This window comes from Pseudopodoces humilis, chromosome 2, assembly GCF_049639895.1.
Source record: "Pseudopodoces humilis isolate 2021_Gansu_Grassland_sample_001 chromosome 2, ASM4963989v1, whole genome shotgun sequence".
NCBI classification, from domain to species: domain Eukaryota; kingdom Metazoa; phylum Chordata; class Aves; order Passeriformes; family Paridae; genus Pseudopodoces; species Pseudopodoces humilis.
In genome coordinates, this window is record NC_142201.1 from 15,004,093 (window position 1) to 15,025,578 (window position 21,486).

At 38.0% G+C, this 21,486-nt stretch overlaps 1 protein-coding gene across 5 annotated transcripts in view; it reads left to right on the forward strand.

Annotated features, from left to right (window-relative positions):
* Positions 1 to 21,486, forward strand: part of MAP3K15 (mitogen-activated protein kinase kinase kinase 15) — an 84,117-nt gene that overhangs the window by 35,336 nt on the left and 27,295 nt on the right. For 3 of the 5 annotated variants that reach the window (XM_088051913.1, XM_088051914.1, XM_088051915.1), the window contains 9 exons: positions 530 to 601; positions 4,898 to 5,091; positions 7,289 to 7,457; positions 8,719 to 8,825; positions 17,470 to 17,640; positions 18,489 to 18,601; positions 19,590 to 19,749; positions 20,362 to 20,512; positions 20,918 to 21,025. In XM_088051913.1, coding sequence (XP_087908039.1) covers positions 530 to 601; positions 4,898 to 5,091; positions 7,289 to 7,457; positions 8,719 to 8,825; positions 17,470 to 17,640; positions 18,489 to 18,601; positions 19,590 to 19,749; positions 20,362 to 20,512; positions 20,918 to 21,025 — 1,245 coding nt within the window. Of the gene's footprint in view, positions 1 to 526; positions 602 to 4,897; positions 5,092 to 7,288; positions 7,458 to 8,718; positions 8,826 to 17,469; positions 17,641 to 18,488; positions 18,602 to 19,589; positions 19,750 to 20,361; positions 20,513 to 20,917; positions 21,026 to 21,486 lie in introns of all 5 variants that reach the window. The other 2 variants (XM_088051916.1, XM_005516849.2) reach the window with 2 other exon arrangements.

Genomic DNA, 21,486 nt, shown 5'->3' on the forward strand with positions numbered 1-21,486 from the left:
CTTAAATTCAGTGATTTTTCTTTCAGGGCAGAAAATAGTACAAAGACAATGGCTAACTGGGTAAATGCTACTTTTAATGCTTTTAATAATGAAATATGCCACTGTTACTTTAGCTAGTGAAAACTAAGGCTTTTAAAATTTTTGTGTGAAAGTTGTTTTTTATGCAAATATCACCATCTTGAACAATATGTAATGGTTGGATTGTAGTTAACTACCCAGATAATGAATCTGAGAGGTTCATAAAAATAAGACCTGAAAACGTCTTGATGGTGACACAAGGAGATGTACAGACATATAAATCATATAAATAAGAGAAATCCAAAAAATGAAATAGATAAGAGAAATGCCGAAGTATTGAACTGTTTTCTTTGCCTTGTAAATATAGTCTTGATGTAAATATTTATATTCATTTTCTGTTGTTTCTTTCTTTAATTATTTCTTTATTCATGTGTCATGTCTGTCTTTTTGATTCTTGTGGTGTTTTGTGGTGGTGTTTTCGTCTTTGTTGTTTTATTTCAATTTGGAGTAGGTCGCCAACTTCAAAGTTTTTCTTCGTGTTCAAGTGCCTCCTGAATACCACAGTGGTAATCTAATAGGCAAAGTATGTACTTTGTGCTTTCTGTTGAATAGATATGGCATTCTTTCACTGTGTTTCTAGACATGTAAAAATGAGTAAGGATGATTTAAGAATAGTGCTTGGCAGGGTCTTTCCTTCAAGGTGATTGGAGTACTTCCTCCTTGCAAGCTAGATCCCAGAAGTTTGAAGTGTTTGTCTTGTGATAATCTCTCTGCACAGTCTTTACATAAAAATACTGCATTTATTCAACTTTAGAAGAGAAATTATTTTTGGAAGTTTATAATATCTTAGTCACTGTAGTGGGTTGACCCTGGCTGGAGGACAGGCACCCACCAGAGCCACTCTCTCACTCCCCTCTGCAGTCAGACAGGGGAGAAAAAATATAACCACGGGTTCATGAGTTAAGGACTGGGAGAAATCACTCACCAAATACCGTTATGGGTAAATCAGGCTTGAATTAGATATATTAATTGAATTTATTAGGAACAAAATCAGAGCAGGATAATGAAGTAAAATAAGACTTTAAAATGCCTTACCCCCACCCCTCTCTCCTTCCAAACTCTACTTCCTATCCCAGCAATGCAGGGAGACAGGGAATGAGGGTTATGGTCAGTGGATCACAGGTTGTTTCTCCCACTGCTCAGGGACAGTCATTTCCCTCCAATGTGGGGTCCTTCCCACGGGAGACATAGTTCTCCATGAGCTTCACAAATGTGAGTCCATCCCTGAAGCAACAGTTTTCCACAAACTGCTGTAACATGGGTTGTTTTTCCATGGGGTGCAGTCCTTCAGGCACAGCCTGCTCCAGCATGAATCCTTCATGGGGTCACAGGTCCTGCCAGGAAACCTGCTCCAGTCTGGGCTCCTCTCTCTACGGGTCTGTGAGTCCCTGCCAGGAATCTGCACCAGCATAGGATTCAAGTGGGGTCACAGCCTCCTCTCAGACATCCACCTGCTCTGGTGTGGGGCACCTCCACAGGCTGCAGGTGGATTTCTGAATCCCTGTTGTCCTCCATGGGCTGCAGGGGCACAGCTGCTTCACCATGGTCTTTACCTCAGGCTGCAGAGGAATCTCAGCTCCAACATCTGGGCACCTCCTGCTCCTCCTTCTCCACTGACCTTGCTGTCTGCAGCGTTGTTCCTCTCATATATTCCCACTCCACTCTTCTGTGACTGCAGTTACATCTGTGCAATAACTTTTTTTCTTCTTCTTAAGCTATTATCACAGAGGCACTACCATCATTTCTAATTGGCCCAGCCTTGGCCAGCAGCACATCTGTCCTGAAGCTGCCTGGCATTGGTTCTGCTGGGCATGGAGGAGGTTTCCAGCAGCTTCTCACAAAAGCAACTCCTGTAGCCCCCGAGGCCCTCCTGCTACCAAAACCTGGCCATGCAAATCAAATACATGCCTATATGGTGAGATGGATAGGAATGTGGTGTCACAGAAAACAACAGGGAAAACCCTAATACTTAAGGCAGCAGTGAGTTAAACTCCCTGAACTCTCAGGCATTTGTGATCTCTTGGAGTGGGTGCAGTTCCTTTTCTGTTACCTTCTGTATTTTCCTTCTAACTGCTTAGTGAGGTGGGGTAAGCATTCCTGATACTTGAGTGAGTGGCAGAATTAATAGCATAGCTCAAGTAAAATAATTGTGCAATTAGCTAGGCAGACATAATTCCCTCCCTGAAAATGCAGAGATTTTCACTCAATGTTACTTATTTGGAAAAAATCCTACCTTTAATGTGAGTGTAGCATCTCTGACAAAAAGTGACAGTTGCACCAGAATAACTTCAGCAGTAGAATTAAAAAAAGTGTTTATATTAAGATCAACAGTTTACTTTTACCACCATTAAAAAATATTTGGAAAATACTTTAAGACAAAAAACCCTCTACATTTGACCTGGCTTGCTTAGAGCCTAAAAATGGCCTCTGTGGGCCTCGCTCTTTCAGCCTCTCAGCAAAGGCATAGCTTTCTGCTTACTTCCTTTAACTATTTCACCTGAAGAACAGGTCCCTCTCTCAACTGATTTGCAATTATTTTCTGGATTTGTTTTTTTTTTTCATGTTCTTAAATCTGTGGCTTGTTTTGTGGTAGATTTTAAAATGTTGTGATTAAATACAAAAGTTTCAGTGCTGGCATGTATTATATGCTGGAAGATGAGCTATTCAGAGTTTTGGGTTTTTTTTCAGTTGCTTGGCTGAAATTTTTAACTTAAAATTTAACAAAATCAGACAAAGTACTCTAGCTTCTAATCCTGAAATTAACCAACTGCTCATATTGTTTTCTTGATAAACTCTGAAGTTATAATTCTATTACAATTAAATAAGTAATAGTTTATAGATTCTATATGTATGTGTATATGTATGCAGGTGGGGTTGCTATAAGAAGCAATACTTGGTGTATGTATGACAAGACAGTAATTTTCAAAATTATTAACTTTTGGTATCAGAGACCAGCATCCTGAACAGAAGATCAGAAGAAGCAAATGTGATATTTTCAGCCATCTCTAATTCTTGTTAGCATAAGAAAAGTAGATGGACTGGTTTTTTTTACATAATGAAGATAAGAAAGACTTTCTTAGGCTACACAGTCTATATGAAAGGGTTTTATAATTTATTATATGCAAATATTGGACAGAAGAAGTTAGAAGACAGGAGGGTTTAATTACATAGATTTCACTGTGCAAAAGGAGACAAGAAATCTAAGTCAAATAGATTATATGTTGGCTGGATAACAATACAGTATTTGAGGATAAGATTAATAGAGTATTTCACATGTGTAATTAATTTTTTCTGAAAATTTCATTACTTCTTCAATAGATAACTGCAGCTCTTTGCATCTTAAGATACATCAGCCTTTCAAATTGGATGGGCTTTTTTCATTGCAGGAAGAGCTAGTTTGCAGTTACATGTTTAAGAATAGAATTTATAGACAAGCAGCTTTTGTGTCGCAGTGAACTTACTGTTTATTTGAATAAACCTGAGACAAAACTGTGCTGCCATATTGGTGGCTTGGGTTGCAGTTTTTCTGAGTTTTTTGTTGGGAAATAAAGATAACAATCCAAAAGATAATTACATTACAACAGGGATAATGTAACTTAGGGTTTGTAAGTAAGGAATATGACTTGATCTCTATCTGTTAGAAATAATTTAAAATTCTAAATCTTCACTCAGATCAGCAACAGGATGTACTGATACGGATTTTTTATCTTTAGTTTTAGTAACTGCATGCCCTACATTTTTAACTTCCTGTGAGGAATCTGTTTCTCCTGTCTAGTTTACTAATACATTCAAAACTGTGCCATCTTCATATCCATTCTTTTCATCACCTCAGCATTCTCCCATTGCTCAAGGTGACTGATTATAAATGGCCATGGCTTTTCTACAGGCTTAAATGACATGAAAAAATGGCAGGTGTGATTTTGCTGTACATGTTTAGTGCCATGATATCTCCAAAGCAGGGGTAGTTGATCATGGCAGATGTATTGTGTTGACCTATGCCTCTGTGCTCCCATCTAGTTACTCTCAAATAAAATGTTCACCTTCCTTTTAAACAGCAGAGAATTGTCATAGCTCAAATGGGATACAGGTGCTTCTCCCAGCTGTGGAAACCTTCATAGTGGATTTCTGGGGTCTTACTCGGGGGCTGAAAACTCTGAACTTGCTGGTTTTGTGCTCTGAAGGGCATTTCTTGTGTCCTCACCCATTTCAGCACATTGATTGCATTTACACATTTCATGTGGCATATTAAGTTTTTTTTGGGTTTTACTTCGAGACTTTTATGTACAAGTCCTACCTCTATTACAAAACATATCAAATTTTTGGGGTTTGGTTGGTTAAGTTTTTTGATGGTAGCATACAGCAGATGTTTTGTAGGCTTCTCTGGGTTAAACATCTCTATAAAATCCTTCCAGTATCTGTGTTTCTGTATTTCTCTCATTGTGACGAGCTCTGCATCATATCTTTCCTAGCACAGAGTGAGCTCAGAGGATGAAAGTAGATCTCTGAAGCCAAAAATTTGGGAACAGAACATTAGCTGGTAACTGTCAGACCCTACTAGGGTCTGTGCATTACATTAAAAGGAAAAATTGAACAGTTTCATTGTACTGTCACTTAACAGACCTGGACCCTTATCCGTCAGCTTTTCCACACAAATTTCCTTGAATTTATTGCTTGCAAGTCTTGTGTTAAACACTGCACAAAAACTTCCTACACACCAACACTACTCTAGCTGTTTTTTCTGTCAGCAAAATATTCTGTGTATACAGAAGTATATTTCAACTTTCATTTGTTTTCTAAACTCTGCCTGTTTTTATTTTAGGCTTCAAGTGGCAATTATTATTTTATTCCATACATTGTAACACCTTGTGCTGACTACTTTTGCTGTGAAAGTGATGCCCAACGAAGAGCCTCTGAGTACATGCAGCCCAGCTGGGACAATATCCTGGGGCCATTTTGTGTCCCACTGGTGGACAAGTTTCTCAGCCTTCTCAAGGATGTCCATGTTACATCATGGTAATGTTACAACACATACAGTTTTTCAGAACCTTTGATAGTCTCTTTTTGATATTATGAAAAAAGAAGATGCAGAATTTCTAGTAGCATTGTTTTTTATTTTTTTTATTTTTCACTGCATTTAATATAGTGTTAAAAGAAGCTGCCAATTTTACTGCTTTTTGTATTCCTGGCCTGCAGTTGTTGCAGCTAACTAACCATGTTCTGCTAGAATTTGATTTATAGTTACTTTACAGAAAGCAAAGGCAGTCCATGGGTAAGTTAAAGGGTTTAAGTTTAAAGTGCATAAGATTGTAATAGGAGCTAAGCTCATAGTTTCTTCATAGAGTTCAAAGCCAAAAACTGTCCTTTTCTGTCATCAGATAAATATATGTACGTGGTAGCAATGGGCATTCAGTTGTAATTTCCATGATTTGTTTTTATTTTTAAGTGTTAACCTTCTGGTATCACTTAAACATGATTCTGCTTAGCCATTTCTACAAGGGACTGTTGGAGTTTAGAGAGTTGGGGCTGGAGAAGGAGGTCTTTCTCAGTTGCTTACCCAGTATTCTGCAGCTGTTCCTGTTTTGTTTATATTTCTGGAAAACACTCAGAGAGACTGAGTTTCTGGGTATTAATTTTCCTAATGTCTGAAGCATGAGGTAGCACTGAGGGCCCTCAGGTTTCTTTGTTTCCACATTGCCGTCCCACCCAAGTGAAAGGCTTGCCTAAAATAGTACTTTTCTTTTGTGGCCCCATCTGTGCAATCCCATGGATGACCTTCCTGTGGCATCCCACCCTGAAAGGGAGGGTAGCACCCAAGATTCCTAGATGCTCATGGTTGAAAGGAATGACAAAAGTCAGAGAGTCTGCAAAAGTTAGCAAAGTTTTATTAGTAAACTACACGCTTGGCATGGATATTGGTGTTTTAGTCCCTGACTGCCTAGTGAAAGACACAGCAGAGGGTTTTGGATAAAGGGCATAGGGTGAAAGGGAGGAAAGAAAGAGAGATAAATTAAAGAGGGGCAGAAAAGAGAAAAGAAAGAGAGATCAGCCATCCTGGCTCCAGTGTCAATTCAGCTGGGGTTTCCATGGTCCTGGGATGCATATAAAAAGCAAGCACCCTGGAATTTTTCGGGGTACCTTTTTTATATGTAAGATTTTCCCCACCCTGGAGATCAGTTTCTCACTGTGTATGCAATTTAGTTATGTGCAGTCTGTTCTTGTAGATCTTTCTAGAGATGGGTTTGAGGTCTTTGGGAGTTATTGAGGAGTCTTGCTCCCACCTTACAGTCCGTGCCTGCTTTTTGGCCTCATTTCTGTCCTTGCACTCACTGTATGAGGCTGTGCTTGCCAGTGGTGCTTACTGTGACCTCGCTGCTTTGATATAGTGTGTATGAGACAGAGAACTTAATTTTCTTTGCTATGTGCAGGGCTTATGCTAAGCAAGGTTTAATACTTTGAAAGACTCATTTGTAAACAAGAAAGGGATTGTGTGTACTGGAGTATGTGTCAGGTGGCACCTGCTGAGTTCCAAACTAGAGACTCCATAACCTGCTCCTGGATGAATTTACCCATAAGCAGATGGTTCAGGCCATTCATACTTGTCATGCTGGCAGTATGTATATTATTTTTCAGTTTACAAAAGCACTGATGTTGGATTGTGCTCTGATAACAGTGTAAATAAGATGCACTTACTGGAGGCTTTTACTCCAGAGATCCTGCCCACAGTATGTATAATGCTCATCAAAGAGATTGCAACTAAATCAGCTTTTGTTGGCTTGTTTTTGTGTTAGTTTCTGTGTTTGAAAGTCTCCTTCCAGCTTTCATGATAAAATAACACACCTCCTCTTTACATCACACTGCCGTTTCTTTTCTGTGTTACTTTATTATCCCAGACACTGCTTTTTTTATGATACAAAGTACCAGATCTGTCAGGGTCAGTAATGGGGTAAAGAAATGCTCCCGTTTCCTATGATGGTAAAATTGCCTGACAATCCTGATTATAAGCATATTGATACATAGCCCTACAGTCTGAGGTGGGGCAAGGTGGAATATTTGTTAGTTATTGAAAAATATGGAAAGATTTGATGTGGACCTCACTCTGAGGAAATGATATTTGTTTTTAGAATTTATAATTTTTATTAGAAGCATAGCCATGTTTCATAAGAAATGTCTAGCAGTCTTCTTCCCCTATGTCTTACTTTTATTTCTTTAGTGCCTACTATAAAGAAACACTGCTAAATGACATCAGAAAAGCCAGAGAGAAGTACCAAGGAGATGAACTGGCTAAGGAGCTGGCCAGGATTAAGCTTCGTATGGATAATACTGAAGTGCTGACTTCTGACATCGTCATAAACCTGCTTCTTTCTTACAGAGATATTCAGGTAAGTGCTTAAAGTCTAAGGTGGATTATTTTACCCTGCAATTTTGGCTCTTGTTTGTTCTCCTGTGCATGTTGTTTGTTAAGCTGTGATTGAAAGCGGACACTGGAAGGGGACAATTGTTACACTGTTTAAATTGGCTTGTCTGCTAGGCAGTTTAAGGGGATAGAGACTCTTACTTATTTTGCCTTTGAACAAGAGACTCAGATTAGGTGATTTCCTGAGGTCACTCCCTTTGTTTTTAGTGATTTTTAACTTCCTTAAAAAAAAGCAAAAATCCCTAGTGACTCAAGATGCTTGCCTTGCCCTCCTCTCCCCTACCTTTTCTCCCTCCCCTCATAAAGTTAAATATATTTAGAGATTAAGGAAATGCATTTTTTTTGACCATTTTACTGGCTAGAGATTCCCAAATTGAGAACCGTAATTCAACAAAACATTAATTTGCTTTTAAAATATAACTGTGCCTTGTTTTCTTATTTCAATTTTTTAAAATAAGTTCTGCTAAAACACAGCCTGTGTGTTGTCTTTCCAAATTGACAGTCTTTGTATCTAACATCCATTATCAAATACAATTTCAACCATTTTATAGATTTTTTTTCCCATCAGGAGCTAAGTTGGTTGTTTCATGTGTATAAATGGGTTGTGAGAGCAATGGTGACCACATCATCCTTCACTACCAAATGTTCCATTCTGAAATTAATATTTTCCTTCAGCACTTTATCCAACTTCATTTGGATCGGCTCTGGTGGGTCTCCCTTGAGAAATGTACTTGTCTCAAAATATGTTTTGAACAAAAAGATTAAGTAACACAAGGCCCTTTGAAATGTCAGTAAATTGGCCTGTTCAGCACTGTAGATGTGGGTTACCCCTGAGAAACCAAAATGTTCAAGTGGCTGATGTACTTCAGATACAGCTGTGGTTGAGTCCATGGTGACCTGGTGAGGTGTCGTTCATCAGAAGATCTTAACAAGGCCTGAAAAAGCCAGACTTGTCATCTTTTCTTCTGGTGCTGGGAGTGTAATGATCAAACTGGCTACAGAGGTTCAGTAGCATGGGCATTGTGGTGATGAAGAGGCAAGCACTGACATGGATAGACAAAATCCCTGTGTGTTCCTACACAGCCTTCGTGGCTGTTCTCTGACTCTTAGGAACTGTCACCTGAGAAACAGTCCAGTGATCATCATACATTTTAGCTTAGTGATGTTTTCCTCCTTTCAGTTTATTCTACTTCAATCCTTTTTATTTTTTTTAAATTTCATGCCAGGACTATGATGCTATGGTGAAGCTGGTAGAAACACTAGAAATGCTTCCTACCTGTGATCTGGCTGATCAACACAACATTAAGTTTCATTATGCTTTTGCATTGAATCGGTAAGGATGATTGATTGAAGTTGTTTCATTTTAATGGCATTCCATATGGGCTTATATATAAATTTATAGTGCAGATAATATCAAACTCCCTTCCTTTTCTGCACACACTGATATTCATCACAGTCATCTCTCCTTAATCCCATACTTACTGTGCACCAGGACAATTTGTAACTTTTGAAATTGTTGTCTTCCAACAACCATCATTTTGTCAACCAAGGAGAGAGTGGATCTGTTCCAAGGGCCACCTGACTAACTGAAAAAGACTCCAGTGATACCAAGGGGTTCTTGGTCAGTCTGAGATTGTTTAATCTGAGTCACTCATTATTCTGAATGTCTTCAAAAGTTTAATGTGATAGAGTTATGAGTGATTTATTAAAGTAATAGGTAACAAGCACTGCTTGATCCATGAATACACGTTCCTGATAGAGTTTCCTTGGAAGGCTGGATGGTCATCAGGACCTGCAGGCACATCATTACTTTAGGAAATACTGAAACATTTTTGAACTCTTCTAGTTAGGTACAGATTTTTGTAGTACCTATGAATAATGATTACTCAGTTTCTAAAGAATTTACATTAAGATTGGCAGAGAAAATAGATCTTACGCAAATGAAATCACACATAATAATAAAAGTAACTGGCTAGATGCAATCCATGTATTATTAAAGATTGTGACCTACAAGCTAACTAAAAATTAGCATTGGACAACATCAGGATGGCATAAATCAAAGAGATTAAGAATGTACTAATAGATCTGGAAGCGCAGTTCCTATGGCATTTTCTGGAAGATGGTAAGAAGTCTGGTCCTATCTGACAGTTTCATCAGACAAAAGAGTAAACACTAAACTATTGCTCAGGAAAATACTGCATATGGCTCTAGCTCTATTTTTCATAATTAAAAAAAAATTTAAAAAATAAATCAGGAATTTGACTCAAAATGTTTAAAATTGCCAGTAAAGATAATGCTAGAATCATGCCTTGTCCTTAGGTAAAGTCTTCATATAATCATTTTTAAAAACCTTTTCATTTAGATGTTGTCTTAGTTTAGGGCAAATTAGGAAGGAAAACTCCAAATGGGGATTTCCCCAGGGAAATGCCCCTCCCCACTAACTGGTCCGGGAAAAGAAAAAATTTCTTAGAGAGAAGTGGAAAAAGCTGTTTATTTAACAGAAACTGAGTAATATTAAATAATAAAACCTCTTGCTGTTCGATGGGATGGCAAATCTAGGAGGAAAAAAAGTCCTTTTCATGTGGTGTAGCTCGGCTCGCTCAGGTTCTTATCAGTCCCTCCGGCGCTGGAAAATGCCGAGGCCCAGGCCCCGGTGGGCCACAGGCGTGAGCTCCCGGGGTTTGGCTGGGTGTTCAGTCCAGAGCAGGCTTGCACAGATCCAAGAAAATTGGGAAAAAAACAAACAAAGGTCCAGGGAACTCCTCTGCCTCAGCTAGCTAGAACTAACTAAAAACCAGAGAGAAGCTCTATCCCGCTGTCTGTCCGTGCTGCAGACACCACAGTCCAGGAGCGGGATGTGTGGGAGTGATGTTTTTCCTTAACACAAACTGCGCGCTTCTTCTTCCCCCTCTCTTGCTCTCAAAGCCAGTCTTAAAGGTGCAGAACTTAATATATAACATAAACCAGATGATTGGGGATACCAGTATCATAAAGTCACCCCAGGACAGATGTGCATAGCAAAATTTGCAAGCTCCTTTACTGTCTTGGTCTTCAAATTCTTTGTATGTCGAGCAGCATGTGAAGTCCATGCCATTAAATCTTCTGTTTTGACAATGCCAATAGCACCATGGTAAGACAAGATAAAATTAATTGCTCATGAACTTGCTTTCCTTGTCAACAGCTTTCATTAAATTGCTTATTAGCCCAAACCAGCATGACTCTCCTTGTCAGCTTTTGAATCCCTAATTTTGTCTGTTTTAAAACCAAATTGTTTTTAGTGATTTCTATCAGAACCTATCTTTAAAAATAAAAGAGCTATGTTTTCAGTTAATATTCTATTAATTTCAACACACAGAACAGTATTAATGTTACTCGGTACAGCTGATTGAAACCACCAGGAAAAAATATATCATGTGCAGAACATAATTAGCAGCTGTTAAATTATGTTAAACGTAATTAGCAGAATGTTAAAGTGTGCTTAATTTCTTAAAAAAGTGTACTAGAACTGTGATCCAGAGTGAGTAATTAGTTTATTTCCTCTTGTACTCTGTAACTGAGTTCTCTTGGCCATTAGTCTCACTTGCATTGTCAAGTCAGAGTTATTCTAGTGCTGCACAGAGCCAGCACTGTGGCTGCAGGAAGGGCTGCAGGGCTGTTTCTGGGCACCTCAGGGCTCTGCTGGCTCAACAGGTGGACACAAGCCCAGTGTGCAGCAGAGATGTGTGTATGTCCAGGTTAACAAGCAGTGGTATGGCAAGGGGCGGAAATGTTTTACTTTAGATTCTGTGCCATTCCAGGCTAGCTGCGTGTCCTGTGCCTCAGAGCCAGCCTGGGTCTGACCTGGCTTGGATCATAAGCAAAGCAAGCCTGGCCTCACTGATGGGCACTGTGCAGACAGGTACTAAGACACCTACTGTCATAGGGAGGGCAGGCAGACACTTTCAGGCTGGTTTCTGGAACCCTGATTCATATGGCAGGTGTTTAAGCACAGCCCCTCTCCTAGATTGCTGTCTTCCTCTCTGGTGGCCATTTCAGAGCAGAATTGAGAGCATCTTGGGTTTGTCAATCTCTCATGTCCATTATCAGAGGCTAACAATGAATGTTTGCAGTGACAGGCTTTTGCTTGTTTCCAAGCCTGGGCAATTGGAATACATCACCATGCTAGATACTTGTGTAGAAGTCCTAGGGAGCAAAAGGCAATTGCTTTTCCAGTGTCTTAAGCTAATAACTTGGATGTGACATGAGAACAGAGCAGAGAGTGCTCTCTTCTGTACAGACATGAACTGGTTTAAGACATTGTTCCACGTTGCCTCCTAGCTGAGATGTAAGTCTAATTGTATCTTAATTTAGACATCTTTAGGTATAACTTCAGTCCAAATGTGCAACATGAGTATTTTTAATATTTATATTCATAGCTGTGGTATGAAGTAAGATGCTGTGCAGTTGAGGGCTGGGTGTTCCAGATGTGGATAGCTCTTTGTTTCAGTCCATGGGTACACCTTGCCTGGGAGACAAGTACTGTGTAAGGACAATTTTCTAATTGTTCTTATTTACCAGGGCTGGAGTTACAATGTCCTGGAAGCTTGCAAAGAGGCCAAAGGATATGCCAAATTCTGTTCAAAACAGGGTAGACTTTAAAATCAAACCCAGTTCTGGCATGAGGCCAGAATTGTAAAAATTTTAGTCTCTTTCCAGGGGACTTCTATCTTCCTTTATATTAAAGATGAGGACAGCTGCAGTCACTATTATTTAACTCAGCATGCTGTGTTTTAACGAGCAACATATTCCAGTACCATAATAAAAGAAGGCAATTAACAAGTGAAGGGTGTAATAGGGTGCAAGTAGAAAATCACTAGTAATTGTGAATAATACTAGTAATTGTGAATAATAGTAGCCACAGAAAATTGTTCCCATTGATAAGCACTGGGGTATTTAAAATGTTCTGTTCTGTGATTACTCAAATTTAGTAAAAAAAACCATGGCCTCCCCATTTTATATGCCTGGCTTTCATGAAGTACCTGAAGTGTATGTGAGGGAGGGAAAAAAAGCTAGTTTTTTTTTCTTTGTCATATCTGCCTGGAGGCTTGAAAGTTTAGTACTTGTCAAAGCCTAATTTAGACCCTTGTTTTCCTCATTTACTGTTTCAAATATTGAAGATTCTAGAAGCAAATTACATCCTCAGTGATAATGTATCTTAACCCAAAAATTGGGTTTTAAGTTTCTGGTTTTAAGTGAGAATGCAAGTGTACTTTACTCTAATTAAAATGAGTTCTCATATGTCTTAATGATTAAGATGTTTTCAAAATGTTTTTGCTGTAGGTTTCTGTACAGTTAGTAGTAGTTCAGATCATCAGCTATGGAGTCATTAAGTCATGAAATGAAAAGGAAACCAAATGTGGATTCCCTTGAGAAAATACTTTTCATTAATACAAGAGGTTTTTTGTCATATATAATCTCCATCTAGCTAGATGGAAACAAACCATACAGGGGAAGATGTGAACAAAAAGCTGAGAAAAAAATATTCACACCACCTGTTACCTACAGAGTGAGCTAATTCTTGTCCCAGTGAAATCCATGCTGTTCCTGTTAACTTTGTTGGGCAAAGGCCTGGTTCACTGAGTGTAGTTCTGGCTCTGTAACCATGCCAATTCTATAAAGCTGGTAAAACCAGTCTGTGAAGCAGGAAGATTTTTTTGGTTTAGGAATATTTAAAACTAGGCCTCCGTATGAAGACTGGAGTGTAGAGAGGGATTCACCATCAAGAGGATGGATTTGGAGAGCAAGAGAGGAGCTATGATATCAAAGAGAAAAGAGGAAAAAAAAAAGGTACATTTTTTTTACTGTGTATTCCAGGTGTAATTCCAGGTAAGATGTTGTAATAGGAGTTTCTTGCCCTACAGAGTAATTCAGAGAGGCAAAGGAGGAGTGAATAGTTGGATAAGACAGGGAGAGACAGATGCAAGACGCTTGTGTAGACCAGGGAAGTGAGAAGACTGCTTCTGTGATTGAAGAAATATGGTAGAGTCAGCAGACATAAATCACGTGGCAAACCTGCAGTGAGCAAGCTAGCAAATTGGCAAGTGAATCAGGCAGCAGTTTCTGGAGGATACAAGCTGTCAGGCAAAACTAAACTGGCAGCAGAACACTGGCATGAATTTTGAGGAAGTGATTAGAGGCTATAAAGGTGCTCTGCAGGACAACTTCTGTTTTAGTAAAAGAATTTCTATGTAACCATTTCTGTCTGAAAAACCTTGGTTTATTGAAGTACAGAAATTATTATATGTCATTGATAATTCCCTCAATTTGAATTTTCTTTTCCCTAATCCTGATAGTTTAGTTTCCTTTTTAAATAATGGTTAAAAATGTACACAGTACTGAAGATTAATGTGCCAGGTATTTGTAAAAGTCATCATGATTTTTTGTTTTTAATTTTTACTCCTTGTTCATTTCCCTCTAATTCTGAGCACTGTGCTCATGGAGATTTGGCAGTGTTTTATTGAGCACCAGGATGTTTTCATAATTGCCCCAGTTTTTGGTAGTAACTCACAGATCTCTTTCTTAACTGGCAGCAGTTTCTGCTGCTGTCACGTTCAGCTAATGTAGATTGATTTTCTCTGTTTGGTTTCTCTGCAAGTTTTCACAAGGTAAGGTTTGCAGTAAGAGGACTAAAATGTGCTAACAAAGAAACCAGTTAAGACTAAGGAAAAAAAAGTGGTTTTATGAAACACTTCCCAAGGCCTGTGGGGTTTCTTTAATACAGTTTCTAAATAAATTCTAGTAGTACTCTTTTTTCTTACCTCATTGACCACTAAAACTGTATTTTGAAAGAATTTTCAGATTGTGAGTAGTGATTCTAAAAACTATGCCCCATAAAACCCAGAAAAAATATGAAGAGTAGCTCATATTTTCACTGAGTGTGTATGCAAACTTCTTTAGGGTAGGACATATCTTCTCCCAGATTCAGAGAGTTTAACAGATTTTTTGTTAAAGAGCACCATTGAAAAATGCCTATTTCAAAATTCTGTTTAATTCCTAAAGTTGGCTTGTTTGTGTGATACCATGAGGGACATTTGTATTTCAGTGCAAGATGGCCTGTAACCACCAAGGAGCCAGAGAATGACTTGGTAGGGTCCTTTCTGTAGCAGCCTACTGGGACTCTGCTCTGGCTTATAGAACTTCCTATTCAGGGGATCTACTTTGCAAATCTCACCTGGTACACCAAGTTAATCCATAAAGAGAACATTTTCTGCCTACTTTCTCATGCCAGTGCATCATCATATACAGTATTTCAGCTTTCCCAGTTCATAGAGGATGTGGCATCTCCATCCTTGGAGCTTTAATAGATTTAGCTTTTCTGACACAGCCAAGGCTGCCATGGTCTAGTGCTGGGCTATGAACCTGCTGTGAGAGGGATATTCTATTAGATAGCCTCCAGCAGTCCTTCAGGACATGTTTTTTTGTGATTTTTTTCTAATATGGCTTTAAATGGGGGCTGGGGAGCATGGGGAAGCTAAAATAGTTGTGATTGGTTTAAAAAAAATAGAAGCCAGTGCTAAGCCTTAAGGGTTTAAGGTGATCTCTTCTACTCTATTGATAACACCCCAGATTGGTTTCAAGGCACCTTGAAACAAATTATGAGCTGTCAGGCATGCAAACCTGACAAAGTGTGTGGTCTGAAATAAGAAATAAAAATCTGTCTTGGTCAAGCATAACAGGTTCTGAATATTATCCAACAGAATATTTGCACACTGACTTCAGAAAATTTACTTGTAGCTTAAATGATCTTTAATGTTGTTTGAGTTTTTTTTCTTTGTTTGCCCTCTCTTTTTGGGATTTAGAAGCTGATAACTTCCTAAATTTGTAAATTGTTATAATTGGTGTATGGGTTTTGTATTATCCAATGGACATTGAATTCTGCTGCAGCAAAGAACAAGGTCTAATATAAAGGTACCTAAACTGACTAGATGAGTGTATACTTGTCGTGCTAAATTTTGCTGAACTTAATTATTTTTAACAGTGATTTTTCCTTATATTATAAGAGAGACATCTTTCATTTTAAGATCTCTAGTACAGTGTTTATTCAGGGCTTGGTTCCTTGTGATGCTTTCCTAGTGTTGTATTTGGTGTTCATCCTTTGATGATCAGAAATGTTAATTTGCACAATGTCCCATTTTAAGCAATGTCTTGCTTTGTCCATTGTATTTTTCTTCAGGTACGCTTTTTCCAATCAGTACTTAACATCTCTTTATATTAACATTAATAAATAACCTGTTTTCACACAAGGCAGACTTGAGTCAAGTCTGGGAAAGCAGTGATTTTTAGATTTTATGTTCCCATGCTAAAGTGCTTTACATTTAAGTTGTAGCTGTGCATTTCTTGTGTTTTCAGGAAGAGCTCAGAACACATACCAAGTTTTATGATCACAATATACAAGACCAGGGAACTGCTGGACTTTAATTTTAGGGCCTAATTTTGTTCTAAGCTCTGTTTACTCTATTTTCTTTGCTTTAATGATAACAACAGCACAACTTGGGTACTCTTAGTGAAAGCATCTGGTTTGTTTAAAGAGGTTTGCTTAGAGCATGCTGACCATGCGATAGATTTACCCTCCCAGTTTTTACCTTCAGTTCATTTATTTTAAAACTGAGAAAAGATACTTTCTCCTTGTGTGCTCATTAGACAAGACCAGAATTTATTCCAGAGCAGTTAATCTGAAGAAAAAAAATAAGTACTTGCTGTGAAAGTTTATGCTCTGCCGGGACATCAAAGGCAGGATAAAGCCTTCACAACCAGCTACAAATCTGTTTAATCTTATTAGAAGTTCTCCATCGCCTAACATGCACAGAAGCCTGAATTTTGCTACAGATGGGTTGTTACTGGTCTTGTTGCATCAGCTGGTTACCTAAGGAATAGAGACCCTTTATAGTAAATATTAATCCTTTTGGGGCATGCAAGTAATAAATTTACCAGAAACCATTGTCTGCTGCTGATATTGCTGACAAAGTAGTCATAGTTCTTGTAGGCCTGTTCATGGATAACTAGGTGGGGATTGGAAAGTTCTAAGCAGCTTTACAAAGGGGTTGGTAAATATTTTAAGTCTCTCTGGTGTTGAAAAAGAGTGTTGAAGAGGCTATTAATCTCTTAATCTGTGTTTGCATTACTCTTGCAAATAGACATTGTTGTTTGTTCTAAGTGACTTTTTGCAGTAAATATTGAGTTCTAAACTTAGAAAAACAGCAAGGTAAATGGAGGCAAAAGTTCTGATTGTTTAATAATAATAAGGAATGGAAATGTTATTTAATCACTGTTTTCTTACTAACACAATTGTTAAATATTTGTCAAAAGATGCCATATCATAGCTGTTTGTTTTCCAAATCTTTTTCTAATCTGAAGAATTTTAATTAAGAAATACAGTTCAATTTTGCCCTTTTATTTTTGTTGCTGTTCACAGGCTCCATATTGAGCTCTGTCATTCTTTTGGGTATGACTGGATTGACCTGGCTTCTCCTGCAATTAGTTGGTATTTCCTGATATTATTTCTGGATCCTCTGGATTTAAGATAACAAATCTTGGACATATCTGAATGATTTGTCACACTGAATGCTGAAAACGGCCATTTTTGTTAAGTGTTGTCAGGAATGAACACTAAACAAACATTTTTTTCTCCTTGCAGGATGTGCAGAGTGTGGTTGTGTACACAGGAAGGAATCAGATGGCAGATTTTTGTCATAAAGGAGTTCTGGGCTTGCATCAGCATCAGTTCTTATATGAGCTACACATAGAGAGCAATGATAGGAGAATGAATTTGGGTTTTATCAGTCAACCAACAATCATGCATCAGTCTAAATAAAGTCAAGTTTGTGTATAGTCATGATGGATGGATTGTGGCATAGATGAGGAATATTGTTCTTCTCCCATCTTGCAGTTTCTGTTTCAGGTCTGAACTCATTTATTTTATTCTCTGTATTTGATTTCAGAAGAAATAATGCAGGTGACAGAGAGAAAGCACTACAAGTTATGCTTCAAGTCCTGCAGACATGTGATCACCCTGCTCCAGACATGTTTTGCTTATGTGGGAGGATCTACAAGGATATGTTTCTTGATTCTGACTGTAAAGATATCAGTAGCCGAGATCATTCCATTGAATGGTAACAGAAAAAAAAAAAAAAACAAACCACAAAAAAAGTCTATTAAAAACATTTTCAGAGTTTTTACTTCTGGAAAAGCAGGGCTGTAATAATTAGATGATCAGATGTTCTCTTATATGTTTTTCAGGGTCTTGTTTGAATAAGTGGTTTATTGAGCACAAGATCTTTGTATATGTATTTTCCTACTTCTCTTTATAAACTCTCCTGGAAATTGAATGATGTACTTTATTGGGAGGGATGTTGATTAACCTGTGTCTTTGTTGAGGAAATATATAATTAATGTGTCTCAAGGCCAAAATGAAATACAGGTGAGATCATGGAGTTACGTTAGTCCTTTGTGCAAGGATGATTTCCATGCTGGATCCCCAGGAAATGCAATGATCTACTGCATATAAGGAAAAAAAGTGATAAACTGGGTTATAAATTTTCATAAGACATTAAGGCATGCATATGCACACAGGCTCTCACTGACATATTGTTCATATAGGTTTGTTTGTATAATCATTCTTCTGAGTACAATAATTTTAGCAATGTGGGTTTGAACTGTAATTGCGAAATATTCTTCCCCACCACCTCTCTTTTCCCCTCATGCAACATGGACGGGAGCAGTGAACTTGCAAACTTCAGGTGGATCTCTTGATCCTGCGCCAGCTAGTGGCAGGCATTCAGCCTGTGTCAGCTGTGTCTCAGTTACCTTTAATGAATATGAAGCTTTAAAACAAAGGGTTTGGTACCAACTGGCCATATAATCCTTACAGTAAATCAATAGCTTAAAATACCTACCAAAACTTTGCAATATTTCAGTTCTTCTAGACAATGAGATGAGAGTTCTTGTCTCTTCTCTGCAGGTATCGCAAAGGATTTGAACTCCAGCCAACCCTGTATTCTGGAATTAACCTTGCAGTTTTGCTACTTGTTGCAGGACAACAGTTTGAAAGCTCAATGGAACTGAGAAAAATAGGTAAATAGCCACACATAATACCACAGACAAGTTTTCTGCCTCTCTCCCTATGAAGAAAACAAAATACTTACAGTAATGCATAGACAGAGAAAGGTGGTTTGGGCTTTTTTTGTGGTGGGTACTGGATGGCAGTACTTGGATGACAGGGATCTCAAAGGCACATTTTCCTTCTGGCTGCCTTGGAGCAGCTTTCTGGTAACATGGTCCATCTAAAGGGCCCCAGAGATGGGGGAACAAAAAAGGACCAACTTCAGCACCGTCTGTAAACTGCCTTTACAGCACCACAGAGATTATCCCATTGCAGAGCCAACAGGAAGAGACAGTGTAGCCCAGTTCTCCTCAGGAATGCCAGGAAAGGATCCAAAGGGTTTCTGTTGTGTCTGGGTTGAGAGAGCCACAAGAAATATTGCCTGGAAGGATCTACCAGAACAGTTACTTTTTGTCTACCTAGAGTCAGTCACATCTCCCATGTATGTGCTAACTAAAAGACATCCCTTTACATTTACAAAGAAACTCCATAATAGAAACAGATATGGAGCACTTCCTAGTGAAATGATAGTTAAACCTGATAATCTGGTTTTGTCAGAAATGCTTATTTGAACCTTAAATGTTAAGAATGCAAAGGTGGCTTTAAATCATTCCTCTCTCTAGCCATGGATCTCTTGCAGTAAATGCAGGTGAGGACACAGATTTGTGCATCTTACACTGAGAATCAGGAGGCAAATAGCCCAGACAGGAAGCAAAAGAGGTTTTTCAGCACTGTGTAGTAGGAGTTCTGGCTTTCTGAGCTGTACTGGGGGTATGATTTGAAGATCTTGCCTCTGCATTGTGCAGTGTTGTTTTCTGGGGAAAACAAACTCCTCTTTATTTTCATCAGTAATGCTTAATCAAGTCTTAAATGAGTCTTTTACTGGTTGACTTACCAGTAAAAGCCACAAAAGAGTGTTTTACTGATAGAAGATTGTGGTTTGTAATTGAAATTTTGCAGGTGTACGGTTAAACAGTTTATTGGGAAGAAAAGGAAGCCTAGAAAAAATGAACAATTACTGGGATGTGGGACAGTTCTTCAGTGTGAGCATGCTGGCAAATGATGTTGGTAAAGCTGTACAAGCAGCAGAAAAGCTTTTTAAGCTGAAACCTCCAGTGTGGTATGTGGTAGAAGGCTCAAATACTAAACTATGGGGAAATACATGGATTTAAAAAATCTTGCAGTCACATGGATAACTTAACTGGATTTTTCCGTCGTAGATTGTTTGCAACTCTGACTTTATGCTCTGTTCTTTTATTATGAGAAGGAAAGGGGAAGGTGAGAAATTAAGTTATCCAACATTGCCAGGTTATATCCCATTGAAGCACGTATTTTATAAGAAAGATTTTGAATATTATTAACGATTCCTTGTGAAGCAATTGTGAAAAGATTGTGAAACCATTGTTTTCAGAGTTTAGCTAGCTGCTGCTTCCCTCCCCCACCTTCTTCTAGCTCATCATATGGTGTCTAATCCCCATGTAACTACTCATGTAACTATACCTTATACATTTGCAAAAAGCTATTGCTCATGAACATCCATGTGAGCTTATGACTCCAGGCTTTGTCTAAACTTGCTATTCTTTCCAGAAATCTGTAAAAACCAACACTACCATGTCCGTTGTGGTAGCTTTTAAAACATATTTCATTTTGGATGTCTAAGTCAGTTAAGTGGCTTTAGAATTTGGTCAAATTTTGTTTTCTCTCTGTTAACTCACTATTCAATACATTCTAGGTACTTGAAATCATTAGTTCAGAATCTGATGTTAATTCAGCGTTTCAAGAAATTCACCATAGAACATTCTCCTAAACAAGAAAGGTTGACTTTCTGGCTAGATATAATTTTTGAGGCAACGAAAGAAACAACTAATGGACTGAGATTTCCAGTAAGATGTTATGTCCAAACAAGTTTTGTTTGTTTTATGTTTCTGGATAGGATATTACAAGAATTGGAAGACTGTAAACATAACACTTAAAAATTTAACTGCCTGTTATTTCACTGCATGAACCAAACACCTATATTCTCTTAATATTTATGCTATTAAAAAAATAAACCCACCACCCTAAGAGCATTCTAAGAAATACTTGTAAGTCTCCTATAACAAATTGTGATAATGCTGTTCTGCTGTTCATAAGAGCACAGACCTTTCCTACCTTGTCTCACTCTCCTGTTTCCCTTGAAAATTTTTAACACCGTACTTCAAAATTACCTTTTGTCTCTATCTGAGCATCTAAAGATACTGTAGTGTATTAGCTGCTGATTTATTAAGAAAAATGTTCTCTTTCTTCAGGTTTTGGTGATAGAACCAACTAAAGTCTACCAGCCTGCCTATGTTTCAATAAACAGTGAAGCAGATGAAAGCTCTCTGTCTTTGTGGCATGTCTCTCCCCCTGAAATGGTAAAACTGTCAGCAAGTGCATTAAATGTACTGATTCATTCTATATAAAGTAATTTTTTACATGTAGATTTTGGAGTACTTTACAATGATTTAAAATTTTCTACATTTCTGTGAAGCCCAAGCCTCAGTATCTCTTTTGTGCAGATATGAAAGTTGACATTTTACAGAGAAAGTAAAAGCGGTGACTGTGATTAGAAATCAAGTGGTTTTGATGTTATTCAGATTTAACTTACCTTAACCATGTCTCTTAGAAGTGCATGGTTTATTTGGTCTGCTCATAATATTTCTCACTAGAATTCTGTGATTTTAGTTAAAATGCAAAGATTAAAAGTAAAGATAAAGCCCAGTATTGTGTTCAATGTTTTAGGCATTTTAAACTTTTAGGATTGTAATAATCAGAAAGTAGAAAAAAATGCCAGTCTGTGACAAGTAAATGTCAAGAAATAAAATATTCAGTGTGA